The sequence below is a fragment of the Entelurus aequoreus genome, linkage group LG02 (assembly GCF_033978785.1).
Source record: "Entelurus aequoreus isolate RoL-2023_Sb linkage group LG02, RoL_Eaeq_v1.1, whole genome shotgun sequence".
In the NCBI taxonomy this organism is placed as follows: domain Eukaryota; kingdom Metazoa; phylum Chordata; class Actinopteri; order Syngnathiformes; family Syngnathidae; genus Entelurus; species Entelurus aequoreus.
In genome coordinates, this window is record NC_084732.1 from 75,830,296 (window position 1) to 75,847,102 (window position 16,807).

At 36.8% G+C, this 16,807-nt stretch overlaps 1 protein-coding gene across 2 annotated transcripts in view; it reads right to left on the reverse strand.

The window, feature by feature from the left end:
* Window positions 1-555: 555 nt before the first annotated feature.
* LOC133639315 (paired amphipathic helix protein Sin3a-like) overlaps window positions 556-16,807 on the reverse strand; it is a 41,069-nt gene continuing 24,817 nt past the window's right edge. The window contains exons 19-21 of one of the 2 annotated variants that reach the window (XM_062032551.1): window positions 15,236-15,327; window positions 9,461-9,665; window positions 556-1,536 (exon numbers count right to left, since the gene is read on the reverse strand). In XM_062032551.1, the coding sequence (XP_061888535.1) occupies window positions 1,318-1,536; window positions 9,461-9,665; window positions 15,236-15,327 (516 nt within the window). In that variant the 3' untranslated portion in view covers window positions 556-1,317. Of the gene's footprint in view, window positions 1,537-9,460; window positions 9,666-14,339; window positions 15,169-15,235; window positions 15,328-16,807 lie in introns of those variants that run through there. The other variant, XM_062032559.1, reaches the window with a different exon arrangement.

The window sequence follows — 16,807 nt, forward strand, 5'->3', positions numbered from 1 at the left end:
GTCAAGCAGGGAGGTAATGGGTCCTATTTTTATAGTCTTTGGTATGACTCGACCGGGGTTTTGAACTCACGACCTACCAATCTCATATATATATATATATATATATATATATATATATATATATATATATATATATATATATATAGTGGGGCAAAAAAGTATTTAGTCAGCCACCTATTGATTGTCAATGGGTGGCTGACTAAATACTTTTTTGCCCCACTGTATATATATGCATACATATCAGCTCAGTGGCTTTGTGGTCCGGACTGAGACTAGAAGGTTGTGAGTTCAAACCCCGGCTGAGTCACGGTGAGAAAATCCAACTTCACACAGAAAGACCCCAAGGACCTTCTTATTGTGATGCACCAGCACTAATATAATATATATATATATATCATAATATAAATGTATATATATACACACACACACACACACACACACATATATATATATATATATATATATATATATATATATATATATATATATATATATATATATATATATATATATATATATATATATATATATATATATATATATATATATATATATATATATATATCAATATCAGATCGAGACATCCCTATTGAGCTTGAAAAGGTTAGTATGAATATGTATTACATTTGGGAAGGCACCCTTTAGTGGGCCAAACCAAATTCGTCCCACCTTGGGCACCCCTGTACTTGACGATGCGACAAAAAAATCAACATGCCGGGAACTTTTCTGACACACCTGGTATTTGTGTGTCAGTGGAGGCATCAGCACTGGCTATTACGGCAAAATACACACATTCATATTTCACAGGTGAAACACACGGACTGTGATTTTTTTTGACAAACGTAAATACAACAAGAAAATGGACAGTCTTAAAAAAAGACAAGAGCAATCTGTGCCGTTTGGCTACAGTCTGTTTTACACTACTGAGTTTTTAAAGGACAAGTCTTCCGAGGCGTATAAAATCGTAAATAGCATCTATATGACCAGCAGCACAAAAGGTTTCTAAGCCGCCCCTTGGTTAAAAAAATCCCAAACAAAACAAACATCCTGCCATAAGTACCGGTAGCTAAATATGGATACTGTTCCTGTGTGCTTCACATCGATGACAACATTTGAACTTTACAAGGAAGCCATTCACAAGTGTGATGATAGCTACAGCAAAACACACTCGCTAAAAATGTCTTCTCCTTATGTGGCATGAATAAAAACAGAGACAAGTGTGAACTGTACAGAGGATTTACCTGCATCTGCAGAACCTTGAGTGGCAAATGAATCCAGTAGCGGCACAATGAAAGTCCATCTTAGCAGCATCACGGACTACAGTGTTCTGTACTTGACCCTGTACTTGTTGACGTTGAGATAATGGTGGACCTCCACGACGCAGGTGGTAGTGCAGGGCAGAAGCCCGTCTTGTGCGTCCCCCATCAGCCACCCGCGGCTGTCGGCGGCCATGTCGCTCGTCACGTGTTCTTTGGCCCAGACGTCCAGCCAGGCCTGGAAGCGTCTGTGCAAGCGCCTGTGGACCCGCTGGTGGGACTGGAAGACACAGAAAACATAGAGATGTACTTTAGAGACACACATTCTAGTGGAAAACAGCAGCAAACTACAGTGGAAGTAATGAACGACGCAGCATGATGGGGTGTCCAAACTGTGGCTGGGGGGGCCATTTGTGGGCTGCAGCTCATTCTAAAAACAATATTACAAATACAAAAACATTAAGTGGAATAAAAGACCAAACAGGTGTAATCATAAACCAGAAAAAGTTGAAATGTTGACACTAAGGATGTCCAGATCAACATTTTTGGTGTCTAATTCCGATACTTTAACAATAGAATATAGCAGTGTTTTTCAACCACTGTGCCGCGGCACACTAGTGTGCCGTGAGATACAGTCTGGTGTGCCGTGGGAGATTATCTATAGTTTCACCTATTTGGGTTAAAGATATTTTTTGCAAACCAGTAATTATAGTCTGCAAATTATGTGTTGTTGTTGAGTGTCGGTGCTGTCTAGAGCTCGGCAGAGTAACCGTGTAAAACTCTTCCATATCAGTAGGTGGCAGCCGGTAGCTAATTGCTTTGTAGATGTCAGGAACAGCGGGAGGCAGCGTGCAGGTAAAAAGGTGTCTTATGCTTAAACCAAAAATAAACAAAAGGTGAGTGCCCATAAGAAAAGGCCTTAAAGCTTAGGGATGGCTATGCAGAAAGAAACTAAAACTGAACTGGCTACGAAGTAAACAAAAACAGAATGCTGGACGACAGCAAAGACTTACTGTGGAGCAAAGACGGCGTCCACAAAGTACATCCGAACATGACATGACAATCAACAATGTCCCTACAAAGAAGGATAACAACAACTGAAATATTCTTGATTGCTAAAACAAAGTAGATGCGGGAAATATCGCTCAAAGAAAGACATGAAACTGCTACAGGAAAATAGCAAAAGAAGAGGAAAAGCCACCAAAATAGGAATGCAAGACAAGAACTAAAACACTACACACAGGAAAACAGCAAAAAACTCAAAATAAGTCACGGCGTGATGTGACATTACACCTACTTTGAGACAAGAGCTATAATGATGCATTCTTGGTTATGGTTTAAATTCATATCCAACAATTGCGTTGTTGAGTTCAACTGAGTTTGGTTTTTTAATGATTTCTGCTGGTGGTGTGCCTCCGGATTTTTTTCAACGCCAAAAATGTGCCTCGGCTCAAAAAAGGTTGAAAAACACTGGAATATAGAACCAAAATGCTTTTAAGCAAAGTAAAACTAACATAAACATGATACATTCTGATAAAACACATCTTATTAAATGCACAATTTGATAGTATTGTTGTTAATCAGATGATGCTAACTACATTTTTTAAACAAAATCAAGTGGCTAGTAGAGGTGAGAATCTTTGGGTACCTCACAATTCCATTAAGATTTAGGAGCTACAATTCCATTACAAATCGATTATTGCTACTTTATGTATATTGATGCAGTTTTACATTTTTTGTTTCACTAAATAAATATTCATCACTTCCAACTTTTCAAAAAACAGTGCATTTGTAATAAGTAAACAGTTGAAATAATTCCAATTACATTAATTAAATTAATGGAAATGTGTGCAAAACTGAAACAAGTGGCCTAAATTAAAGGAGCAGGTCGGTCAGCCAAATTTTAGAACTCCATTTACAACAAATAAATCATCGATTATTGACGTTTACTAACCAAGGTTACAATCGTCCACGTCCGAATTGTGATGCATCTAAAAATAGATAATTTCCCCCCACCTCTCGTGGCTAGTGTAGAATAAATAAACAAAATTAAAAACTACGATTGGCTTCAAATTAAATCATTTGAGTCTTGCCCTTAAAGCCTTCCTGTATCCAGATACTTACCCTATGACATTGTAAACCAGTGGTCCTCAACCTTTTTTCAGTGATGTACCCCCTGTGAACATTTTTTTAATTCAAGTACCCCCTAATTAGAGCAAAGCATTTTTGGTTGAAAAAAAGAGATAAAGAAGTAAAATACAGCACTATGTCATCAGTTTCTGATTTATTAAATTGTATAACAGTGCAAAATATTGCTCATTTGTAGTGGTCTTTCTTGAACTATTTGGAAAAAAATATATAAAAATAACTAAAAACTTGTTGAAAAATAAACAAGTGATTCAATTATAAATAAAGGTTTCTACACATAGAAGTAATCATCAACTTAAAGTGCCCTCTTTGGGGATTGTAATAGAGATCCATCTGGATTCATGAACTTAATTCTAAACATTTCTTCACAAAAAAATAAATCTTTAACATCAATATTTATGGAACATGTCCAAAAAAAATCTAGCTGTCAACATTTAATATTGCATTGTTGCATTTCTTTTCACAGTTCTTTTTAACAGACATTTTAGTGAGGGTCAAACCATCATGGCATGAGGGAAACTCTGGCTTTATGGTAATGAATGGAATAGCCTACTTGATTTGATGTTCAGTTTATGAACTTACATTCATATTTTGTTGAAATATTATTCAATAAATATATTTATAAAGGATTTTTGAATTGTTGCTATTTTTAGAATATTTAAAAAAAATCTCACGTACCCCTTGGCATACCTTCAAGTACCCCCAGGGGTACGCGTACCCCCATTTGAGAACCACTGTTGTAAACAATAAAAAGAAATTACAAAAAAAAAGGATTTTGTAATAAGAAAAACAAGAAAAATATATCAAGCTTCAGTGTTGTTTATATACTGATACCATAGTAGGTATCGATAGTTTCGACATCTGGATGGATCACCCCTACTTTTTACATTGAAGCTAACAAGAAGCCAACCGCTAAGGTTAGCTTGTCATCCTGTTCTGTCTTTAGAGGTGGGAATCTTTAAGCAGGTCACGGTTCTATTATGATTCAGGAGCTACGATTCGATTATAAATAAATTATTTTTACATATATAATCATTATTATTATACTAATAATATGAGTAATATATTTTATATTATATTATTACTAATATATATTCTAAATGTATTACATTTGCTGCACGGACACACAACTCAGCCGGAGTATCGCAAAAGTCTCGTGTAAACAGACAGCCAATCAGGTTTCCTGCTCACACAAATCTGATTACAGACAGACACTTTTTTTATGCACATACAGTTCTTGGGACACAAAATCGCTTTACACATACACACGCCTGAATACAGACACACAACTATGATTACGCACACACAACTCTTTCAAAGCAGAAACTAAGCAAAAGGTCACGTGTAAAAAAAAAAAAAAAAAAAAGCCATTCAGGGAAATACAGACAGATTTTTTTTTAATCCACGGACAAATCATAATATAGACGACTTAAAACATGCACACGCGGCTCTGATTACACATACATTAAGATACACACATTAGTACACGGACATGTGAATTGGATTACAGACACACAGATTGAGATGCGCATTTGCAAACAGTTTTGCTACAATAATATTTCCATAACCATTGTAGGGGAAAAGGGTCATCCTCATAATCAATCAGTCAAAGCATTAGAGCTGGTTTGCTTGCAGAGGAAGAGGGAAGCCAACACTGCCATCAAGTGGCTGACTGACAAAAAGAGACTATAAAGTTCTTCATCCATCCATTTTCTACCGCTTGTCCCTTTCGGGGTCGCTGGAGCCTATCTCAGCTGCTTTCGGGCGGAAAGCCGGGTACAACTTCCTTTAATCTGTACATATTTTCGTTATTTTTGATTTCATGTGCTCATTTTTTAGGGGGAAGAGGACACTTTATTTGTCTAAGGTAGGCCTGGGCAATTATTTTGACTCGGGGGGCCAAATTTAGAGAAAAAAATGTGTCTGGAGGCCGGTATGTCTGATTTTTAGGAACACTAATACAAAACCTCACAATAATGTCTGGCTGAATGTTTTGACAGACCGCCTAAAAAACAGAATGGCATTTTAATTGTTTTTACTGAATGAGACACCCAAAATGTACATGAAAATAAACAAAGTGGGTTTTTACAATATTAACTATGGACGATAAAACACTGAATATTGACAACAAATGAACCCCTTCTCGATCGACATATTTTACAATCACGCAAAACACAACAAAAATGCAACAAACACAGCTAAATATGAACGTGAAGGGTAAAAAAAAAAACCCCACCTACTATCTGATATATCACTAAGCTTTAGAACTTTGTTGTAAAAATCTCCTTCCGCATTGGTCCCTGACACCCGCATTTTAGGCTGGCCACTCTGCTGAAACGCTCCCCACCCACACTGCTTGGTGCCTCATCTGAGCTGCTCTGCCTTAGATTACCATAGTAACTAGTAGATTCCAACCCTTGAAATACTTTGTATAGTTCAAGACTTACGGCAATTTGAAAACATCACTGCACATCATAATGGCGGCTACAGTTTCCATCTTAAAGATGTAAAAAAAAATGATTTGGGAATGTCCGGCGGGCCGCATGTGACCCCCGGGCCTTAATTTTCCCCGGTCTGGTCTAAGGTCTTGTCTGGCTGTGAAGATAAATAATTATAAATTTAAAAAATAATTAAAATTAACATATTTGTTTCAGTAATCATCCAAGTAGTAGCAGCATCTTAAACATGTATATTGTTTGTTTATACATATAAACTAAAATAAACACTACTAATCATTGTACCTATTTGACTATATTTAACTGGATTTGCTACATTTGTACATTATGTTTGCATTCTAAATTACAAATGTTTATAAAACACAGGGATTATAGATACAAAAACGTCAAAATGAAAGTAGTTTTATCTTCTTTTGTTTCTGACAATTCAATGCTAAAAAATCCTGTTACTCTTAGTTAATTGCACTTTTTTATATTTATTTTTCTTGTCATACACAATCCTTATGTGAGACAAGAACACGCATATTTCACTTTTCGGTGCATTCTAAATTGTAAAACAAATTCTAACAATACAGATATGCTCTATTCCACCTATAAAGCCATTTAAAAAAACACCCAACAATATTTTATATACCTGCTGTAAATATTTATGTGACGTGGTAAAATCACATTAGTAAGTATTTACAGTATTTTGATCATTTCAAGCATTACTGGAACTTTTTTCCTGTGCGCACTGAAATCACAGATATAGAACATTACTTCTAAGAGAGCGTGTTCAGTGGTTGTGACCACTAATGGCAGACTTTGTGAAACTCATCGACGACAACTACTTTGGGACAAATGATTGTGCTACAGTTAAACAATTGGCTATTGTTGCAGCATTATTGTGAAGCACTATGGACAAGATAAGAACATAACAAAAGAGTCGCTTACAATGTCCGCTATCATTACAATGTCGACTGATAGAAAGACGGTTGTATCTTTCAGCACAAGACTTGTGCTCTCCTTGAGAAGTTTTCAGGTAAAAAAAACAAAGAGAGCATCTTGCTGGGTCTCCCTAGCGATGATGTCAGTTCTGAGAGCAATTAGTCAGTCCAGATCTTGTGCATAATGTGTGAGATTTCAAAGTGACAAATTTGTCAGATTATTGTCACAACCTTCTACTATACACGTGTGGGACATGATTTATATTCTAGCATTAACTTTGAGGAACTTAAAGGCGATACAGCAGCAGCTACAGTAGCTAGGATTACCTCGTGCTAATGGTTGGGGGTGGTATGTAGTTTAGTCTTTATTTGAAGGGACAATGCACAGAAACATTAAGCACAAAGACAGATATGTTCTGTACCAGATTATAGCTAAATAGCTAATTTCCATCTGCAGTCCCTGGCTACCTAAATTACAGGGATACAAAAATCATGCAATAAAATTATAACAATAAAATCATACTATAGCATGTAATCAAATAAAGAAAAGTCATAAAATGCCCTTTCATTGACACGTACTTAATATACAATACAACCACACCTCATTTACATCATCACACAAAGACAATACATGCTCTTGTTCACATCTGTCATCATTTGTAAAAACAACCATGATTTAGAATGAGAAAGACCAGAAAAGTAGTTTCTCTGTGTTAGCTCTTACAATAACGATGTTGATACAACATGGTTAATATGCAAGTCACGCTATGTAAGTAGGGGACTGTTGGATTTTTAGCTACCGTAATTTACGGTTTGAAAGTCGTTATACAATGTTGCGGCTAATTTATAGATTAGCAACACCATCCGTTAAGAACGGCAACACATTCCCATTCACAAACACATCCACACTTGACTTTCATTGCCTTGCACGTCTTCTCTGCCGCCAAGGCAAATATATTAGGAACACCAGTAACGCCATTTCTTATTTTCTCACTGTTACATACAACTTAAATGTGGACACAACGTACCGATCATGCGGTGTTCTCCACGTCGGCCAAACCATGTCTTGGTTAAATCGGTTTTTTTTCGCCCGCACATCAACCAAATGCACACGACAGATACCAAAGCCAAAACCAGATCGACCAGGCTATTAAAAAAATAACGGCACACTAAACAGAAATCCACCATCACGAACAGGCCCGAAAAGGTGGCAAAGGACGAAGACGGCGCTCTCCGGTAGACTGTAAGCATGTTAGATTCACTGTCTTTTGTTCAATTTGTGAATGGACACAAGCACCTGGGTAAATATTTCACCTTTCAATTTGTGCACCTGCAGCTAATTGATGTGTGCGCCCAATATACACTACCGTTCAAAAGTTTGGGGTCACCCAAACAATTTTGTGGAGTAGCCTTCATTTCTAAGAACAAGAATAGACTGTCGAGTTTCAGATGAAAGTTCTCTTTTTCTGGCCATTTTGAGCGTTTAATTGACCCCACAAATGTGATGCTCCAGAAACTCAATCTGCTCAAAGGAAGGTCAGTTTTGTAGCTTCTGTAACGAGCTAAACTGTTTTCAGATGTGTGAACATGATTGCACAAGGGTTTTCTAATCATCAATTAGCCTTCTGAGCCAATGAGCAAACACATTGTACCATTAGAACACTGGAGTGATAGTTGCCTGAAATGGGCCTCTATACACCTATGTAGATATTGCATCAAAAACCAGAAATTTGCAGCTAGAATAGTCATTTACCACATTAGCAATGTATAGAGTGTATTTCTTTAAAGTTAAGACTAGTTTAAAGTTATCTTCATTGAAAAGTACAGTGCTTTTCCTTCAAAAATAAGGACATTTCAATGTGACCCCAAACTTTTAAACGGTAGTGTATGTATAAAATAGAATTACGTGGGTAGGACTTGAAAACAGGTAGCTCTATAGCCCGAAAAGCACGGTATATCCCTATTACCTGCCTTGTTAGCCGCCAGTTTTTGACTATTTAGAATGCACAGAAAACGGAAAAATGTGTGTTCTTGTTTCGCATAAGGTTTGTGTATGATGGGCAAAATAACCCCCCCAAAAAGTGCAATTTCCTTTAAAATTAGTCATTTTTAGCTCGGCGCACACACACGCCAAGTTAACTTTCAGTGTCGATACGGTTCAACTATGATGCAGGTAGGGCGACCATTTTAAAGATTTTTCCGAACTTTTAAACAGGTCAGTTCTCTCTCTACAGCGCTGGTATCACAATTGTTTGTACTTACTCCTTTTTAAACTTCAATTCTAGGCACTTATCAATTTAGAAAGCCTAAGAATAAAAAGAACTTGGTGGACACTTCACCCCTAATAGTGTAATATGTGTTTTGTACGATTTAGAGATGAAAAAATGTGTTTATTTTGAGAGTTACAACAAGCAAACGTTGATTCGGTGAAAATCTCTTTTTCAAATAAGATGTCATCTGCGTTACGCACACCAAATTATTAATGGCTGCATTTGTAAGAACGATTAATTGTTGTCAATAAGTGCAAATGTTATTTCAGAGTTCAAAGGTAATATGTTTCTTTCCAGTGCTCATTTTTTACCAGCCTTTTAAGTTCTTGGGAGTTATTTAAAAAAGCATCTGCTGCCTTTTATGTCGTAATTAATCATAACTCCACATTATAAATAAGACTTACCTGATGAGCCCGTGTGAGTGCGGTGTGCCTGTACATGAAGTCCTCAGACTTGCACACGTACACTTTGTAGGAATTAAGCTTGAACATGCACTCCATCTTTAGATGGCTCTTGTCTCCTTGCAACTGGTCCGAGGGGCCCGGGGTTATCCTCTCCTGTTGCAGCTGTTCCCATCCTCTCTGGCACTTTCTTATCCTTCTTAAGTTCCTGAAAGCCACAACAGTACTTGTCATGGATCAGGCTGGACTAATAAAGACTAAGATTAAATTCAGTATATTCTAAGTGTATCACGTTTAACTTCTTAAGGCCCTGGCTTGGGATTGTCAAAAAAATACTATCGAGAAGATTTTTCTCCCCACCCACAAGGTCTACATAAGGTGTTAAAATTAGCATATTAATGTCATTATTGGCGAAAATGCAGATAAACTCTTTCCTCCTTAAAAAAAAGCTTTTTAAAACACAATAAATTACTAAAGCAACAATTGATTGTGCAAACAAACAATTGTGCAAATAGTGTTCCTTCTCATTTTCTGAAAGTTGCATTAAATCCGTCCATGTTGCTAATAAACAAACCCATACAAACAAACCCCAGCATATATATGGCCTCCTGGCAGATAAACCATTGCAGAGCTGTAACATTTTTACACAAAAAGGAATTGAACAGTACCATATTGATTTCAAAATAGGAAATTGTGTGTGCTTTTTTGGGCTAGAACAGTGTATGCTGGCAAAAAAGCTTTATCTTATTATTTTTATTTCAATAGCACTATTTTGAGGGGCACTTTGGCACAAATTATACAAGCTAGTATCAGAATAAAAACGTGAAGAACTTAAGTTTACAAAATTAAATGTATTGATCCATTTATGGATTACACACACCTGTTTTGTCATTCTGCAGAAAGAAAGGCCACAGACCATGTTGCTTATTGTTCTGTGTGCGTTATATGACTTAATACGCTGGTTCTCAAATGGGGGTACGCGTACCCCTGGGGGTACTTGAAGGTATGGCAAGGGGTACGTGAGAATTTTTAAAAATATTCTAAAAATAGCAACAATTCAAAAATCCTTTATAAATATAAATAAAAACCTATCTTTTTTTCCAAATAGTTCAAGAAAGACCACTACAAATGAGCAATATTTTGCACTGTTATACAATTTAATAAATCAGAAACTGATGACATAGTGCTGTATTTTACTTCTTTATCTCTTTTTTTCAACCAAAAATGCTTTGCTCTGATTAGGGGGTACTTGAATTAAAAAAAAATTCACAGGAGGTACATCACTGAAAAAAGGTTGAGAACCACTGACTTAATAAATTAATCTGATAACTATGTTGTACTTTAAGAGTGCTTTATCTTGAATTGTATTGTGTGCTAATTAGGGCTGTCAATGTGGCCGCATGTAACAATCTAAAATTATAGTCTTTTTAAAAGTTCATAATTATGCAAGCAAGTAATTCGTGAAAGTTAATTAAAATTCAAGAGTGTGATTAATCGTATTTTAAAAATGAATAGTTTGAGAGCATTAGGTAATAAATGATAGCTGGTTTTCATATGTGGTGACTAATTAGTGCATTTTGTTAGCATGCACCGACTACTCCACTGACTCCTAATATAACTGTTATTTTTTTAATATATGATACTGTAATCCTCGTATATTACAATGTTTTTTTTTTTTTACTGTAAACCGAAAGAGTTGCAGATTGAAAATCAAAGAAAATATTGTTTTAGTGTAATTGTGGCCCTTAACCACAAGATGACACCAGAAAGCCATGAACATAATTCTTAGAGCTTTGATAAGCGTAAAAGAGCTAAACTTCCATTAAACCGCTGAGATGCAATGAAAATGATCTTGAGCAATTATAACACGGCAGATAAATATCAAAGACTTGTGTCAACCAAGTCCTGCCTGCTTCCTCTCTTACTCTAGGAAAGTAGAAACTGTAAAAATAATATTTGCCTACTTGTCTACTGTATCAAGATCAATGTTGTCATGAATTATTGACCTATTAACATATATATAAATGTTCCACTATGCAATTTTTATTTTTTTTAATAAATATAGCATATTTTGCATCAACATATTGTTGACACATTTTAGTTCCTCTTTAGAGTCACTCTGGTACTGCTTAGACATTCTTCTACTAAAAGCTTTACATTTTACAGCATTTCAATGGTTTATTGTATTGGTACCAACAACATTCTACATTATTCATTTCTTTTGGATGCAGCAGTACATATATTTTAGACTGTCCTGACACACCCTCGTGTCAATTTTTGAAAAACATGGCCGAGGGCCTAAGAGGTTAAAGTTAAGTTCAAATTGTTTTTTAACTGAGGCCAGCATGTCACATGCTATTTCACAGCCTTATACACGCTGCACAAAGCCATTTAGGCACATTTAGGAATACTGTCCCTTCCAGGAAAAATGTTTACACCCATGCATTCAACTCACCCAGGAACAGATTAAGATAGGAGGTCAAATCATTCGGGATATGTGGATCTATAAGAGCAGCAGAGGCAGCAGTCGTAATATTTATTTTACAGTGCAGTGACTGTGTTGTTCAAAGTTCAAATTCCATATGAAAAATTAAATTTTAGTGATTATTGATCCCAATACTGTGCAGATAAGAAAATAGCAGCATGAAAGTTTGAAATGTGTACTTACTGTGTTGACTGTGTCGACACGTCGCACCAGAACACTAGACTTACCACAGCGGGTATTGGCTGTGCGAGGTGCATGAGGCTTATGTTTGCATTCAGGGCTCCGCTTAAAAAGACAAAAGACTTCCAGGCCAGATTCAGGTAAAACTGTTCAAAACAAAACACTAGAGAATTGTTGCCTGGTTGGATACCAATCAAAAATATGAGCGGAGTATACTTAAATGTTCACATACTGCCACCAACAATGCACAGTGTTATGATCATGCGATGAGGACCAAGCCAACACAATTGGAAAATAAACTGGATTTGGGCTGTCACTGACTGTTTTTTTGTGAAAACAGACTGCTGACCTCTCATTGATGAGATGGTGGTAAAAAAGTATAAATAAGATGTAGACAAACTTGCTCTTAAATCATAAGAGAGAAGATCTGTGCAATGGGTTGAACAAGGTAAAACAAAGCACACATTTAACTGCTTTCTGAAATATTTATGCCTTATATCAAATACAAATATGCATGTATAAAAATGTCACCTACCAGATATGTATCATTACACAATCTTAAACATGCACTATGAATATCATGAGGATGAGCTGAAATGTGTTGATCCAAACATGTTTGTTTGTACGGTATGAGGGGCAGCGTTTGCATGCTAAAGCCTAAAAACCAAGCCTGGTTTATGATTCTGCATAGAGGCTACTTCCCCTCCAAACCCTCTTGCATAGCGATTTTGTTTAAATTTACGTGTGTACACGATTCTTTCAGAAGGCATACAGTCCATCTTTGTGAAGGCAAACTCTTTATTTCGAATCACCACTTGCAAAATTAAGTGACTACTGTGATAGAATGTAGTTGAGTGGTTCAAGCGCCAAACACACCCCTATTGGTAATTTCCAACAAAAGGAAGCTACCAGCTAATAATAAGTAAACAAACGTGGTTGCTCACTGAGTTGAGTCTTCGGATTGCAACAGAGGAAGCTAACAAGCTATAAATAAGTCAACAAACGTTGTGGTTGCTCACTTAGTTAAGTCATCAGAAAACACTTCTAGCATTGCACTCAACACTGACAAACCGCAAAAAAAATTAAGACAGCGTTGAAGGGGATTGCATAGTAACTAGGCAGAAACCTAATCCAGGCTTGGCTGTAAAGGTTGTGATTGGTCGACTTCTAATACTTTATTTTAGCTCACCTTCATGAGAACTTCTCAGATTTCAGATCAACATTTTTAATTAAAGTAAACAAACATTGCCGTTTTAGTCCATGCATGTTTTAAAGGGGACCAATGATTATTCTAATGTACATTTAAAAAACGTCCTTGTGGTATAGATAGATACTATGTTTTGGATATGCTTTGGTGTACATTTTATAAATCGTTTTTTTTAGTCTGTCTGCAAGATGTTCGATAGAGGCATACCCAGATTGCAAATGAAACCACACCCCAACCTTCCCCTAAAGTACCATAATTTATCTTTTGAAAATGTATACGGTTTAAATATATATCTTGAAATCGTCACTGCTATTTATTTCCAGACACGTTCGAAAATATACTTTTTAAGAATTAACATAGATTCACCTGACACAGAGGCACACTCGATCGATTCAGAGAGTGCATGAAAAAGGCTGCTTTTAGCGGCGTTTATGTCACTGCATGTCTCGCGTCGGTGTTTTTATGCACATGCCAAGACTAATGAAAATAATACTTTATCCTACCTGTTTTCTTTTCTCATAGCCTGAAGTAGAAGAGGGGGGGGGGGGGGGAGATTTACTTAATGCCCAAATAAGTACATCTATCTCACTCTTGACGTCAGACTGCCAACCCCCACAAACAGAGTAATCCAAAACTGCATGTGAGTGCACGCCAAAATGCACGCCATTTATGATTTGATGCTTTGGCATTGTTTAACACAAGTGTCCAAGATTGTAACATTTTGTAAGTCATAAAAGCCTAAATTAATCATAGGTCCCCTTTAAATTAAATCGTTAAATTTTGATTAAGATTACACGGGCCAATCTGGGACAGCATACGCGACAGATGTGGTTTAGCAGAGGTCTAGTTTATGGTAATGGACGGCTATGTCAGAAAACAAAAAACTCATAAGTAGCAACATTCAAAAACAGTCTTCACACATTGCACAAGAAGGCAGAGCAGACGCAGACACAGACACGCCTCCGTCAATGGCTCTAGTGTGAAGAAAGAAATAGACCAACATAAGAGCATACAATTTAAATGATCATTTTATTGACAAACCCTATTCTTCTTTACAAGTGATGCAGAAAATGTGCTTGACCAAAGTTCTAAAAAAAACTTGGGCACAAATCTCTCAAATGGAGCTAATAACCTCATCCATAACAACAATGTGCAACAGGTGTGCACGTTCCCATTTCTTACAAACATAACACTGAGTTTACAGACTAAAACAAAAAGACAGTGGTAAACAGCGATTAAGCCTTATACAGGACTCTTGCTTTGAAGACAGTTACAAAGAGGACATGAAGTTCTAGAAATTCTTCACTGTGCTGTCTAATACAAGAGCTTTCGTCTTTAGCCAAACTCAGGTCAAAGAAATGGTAGAAAAATTAAATAACATGGCATCGGACTCATTTGTTTTAGTCTAAGTTTGCGTATTCACTGACTTTGTCATGACGTCACACACTGAAAAGCATTTCAATTCAACACAACAAGATCAATTAAACCAAATCAAATGTCTGCTAAAGTAGGGACTCCAAACCATGATAAAGGCAATCCATTTCATTTTAAAATCGGTGTATAAATAAAAACCTTTTTAAAAAAGAACTGAATGAATGAATAAATAAATTCCCTTTTCATAAAAGAATGACCATGTAAAGTGCAATCATCCATGTGAGGCAGTTTTTTTTTTTCTTTCTTTTTACTGTAACAGTGGCGTCACTATGGTTACTAAATCCTAGGATCTGTCTGTTACCAAGCACCACTTATGCTCAAAATCATTAGACAGCTCTTTCTACGCGCCACTGCTCTCAATTGTCAGAAGGTGTGTGGCACATCAACAGCTGAGTGGATGCTCGGCTGAGTAGAGGATCAGGACATGAGTTGTAAGAGAGCAGACAAGAAGGAGACATGGCTGGAGCCTCACCTGGGGAGGAACACTGGCTTCTGGGCCAAATGCTCACGCAGCTCTGGAGATGCCGAATCGGAGTTTAGGTATCTGCCCACATCCGACCACCTCTGTTAAACACAGGAGAGAGGAATTACTAATAATTTAAAACAACTATGTCAAACATGCGGCCCGCGGGCTGGATCACGCTCGCGAACAGGTTGAATCCGGCCCGTGCGATGAGTTTGCTAAGTGTAAAATTGGGCTGCGTTTTTAAATGAAAATAAACTGCTGTTCTAAATGTGTCCACTGGATGACGCAATAGCAATTCTGTTTCTGCAAGCAAATAGTTTATACCAGGGTGAGCAAGTATACCAAGCAAGGAGTACACGGTAACTCAGGGCTGCGAATCCTCCCCCTCGACCCAATGTAAAAGAAACAGGAGTGAAATAAACAATTGGTAACCCCACTTAAAATGCTGCATGAGACACAGCACATTAATATAGCTCTGTGAAAATGATTGCCTTAAAATTGTTCACACATTGCACAGCTTTTATTTTTAAATCAATACATAATGATGCCTAGAAGGCAGGGAATAACTCAACCCTCTTGAATTGTTTCTACCTCAGTTTGTATGGTTTGTTGAATTACCACAGGATTAATATGTTGAAATGACAAATTAGGTATTTGATACATAGAAGAGTTTATATTTATGCTTTATTTAGTTTTTTGTTCACCCTAGATGGGCTGTGACTTAAAGTTCAATTGTTTTGTAGATACACTGAGATTAAGTCTAAGTTCATTGTGTTTTTATGGTGTTTTTGAAACTGCACCAATGTTTTCCTCAGAATTTTCAAATAACTTGAAGTGTTTTGTCAAGAGGATTATTTGTGACATGTATGACCCGGCCGAGTCATACCAAAGACTATAAAAATGGGACCCATTACCTCCTTGCTTGGCACTCAGCATCAAGGGTTGGAATTGGGGGTTAAATCACCAAAAATGATTCCCGGGCACGACACCGCTGCTGCCCACTGCTCCCCTCACCTCCCAGGGGGTGACCAAGGGGATGGGTCAAATGCAGAGGACAAATTTCACCACACCTAGTGTGTGTGTGACAATCATTGGTACTTTAACTTTAACTTAATGTGCTTGTTCTATTTTGGGCCAAAGTAAAATAAGAAAACTATCTGAAGTGGTCATAGTTGTATTTTTTTAAAGTTATTTTGCTATTATTTTAACCATCCGGCCCACATGGGATTTTCTTCCATGCGGCCTGAGGTAAAATGAGTTTGACACCCCTGATTTAAACATTTGTTGTGATTATTTTAACCATGTTATATAAATTGCGTTATGAAAAGAAATACAGGATTTTTTACCAGCGGACTTCAATGGCACTTTGTTATGCTGCACTGCTGTTATCTTGTGAACAATTAACTTGCACTGATCTTATCTTTTCTGAGAACAGTACAAATTTGGTTTCTGACGGTCTTTTAGAGATGTTCTCATTATTTTTAATGCTTGCTTATTATTTTGTGCTTGGACCTGAGTACATGTTTCGTTATCATGTGCAGATGAGAATACAATAGCAATAAACAGACGTTTGAACCT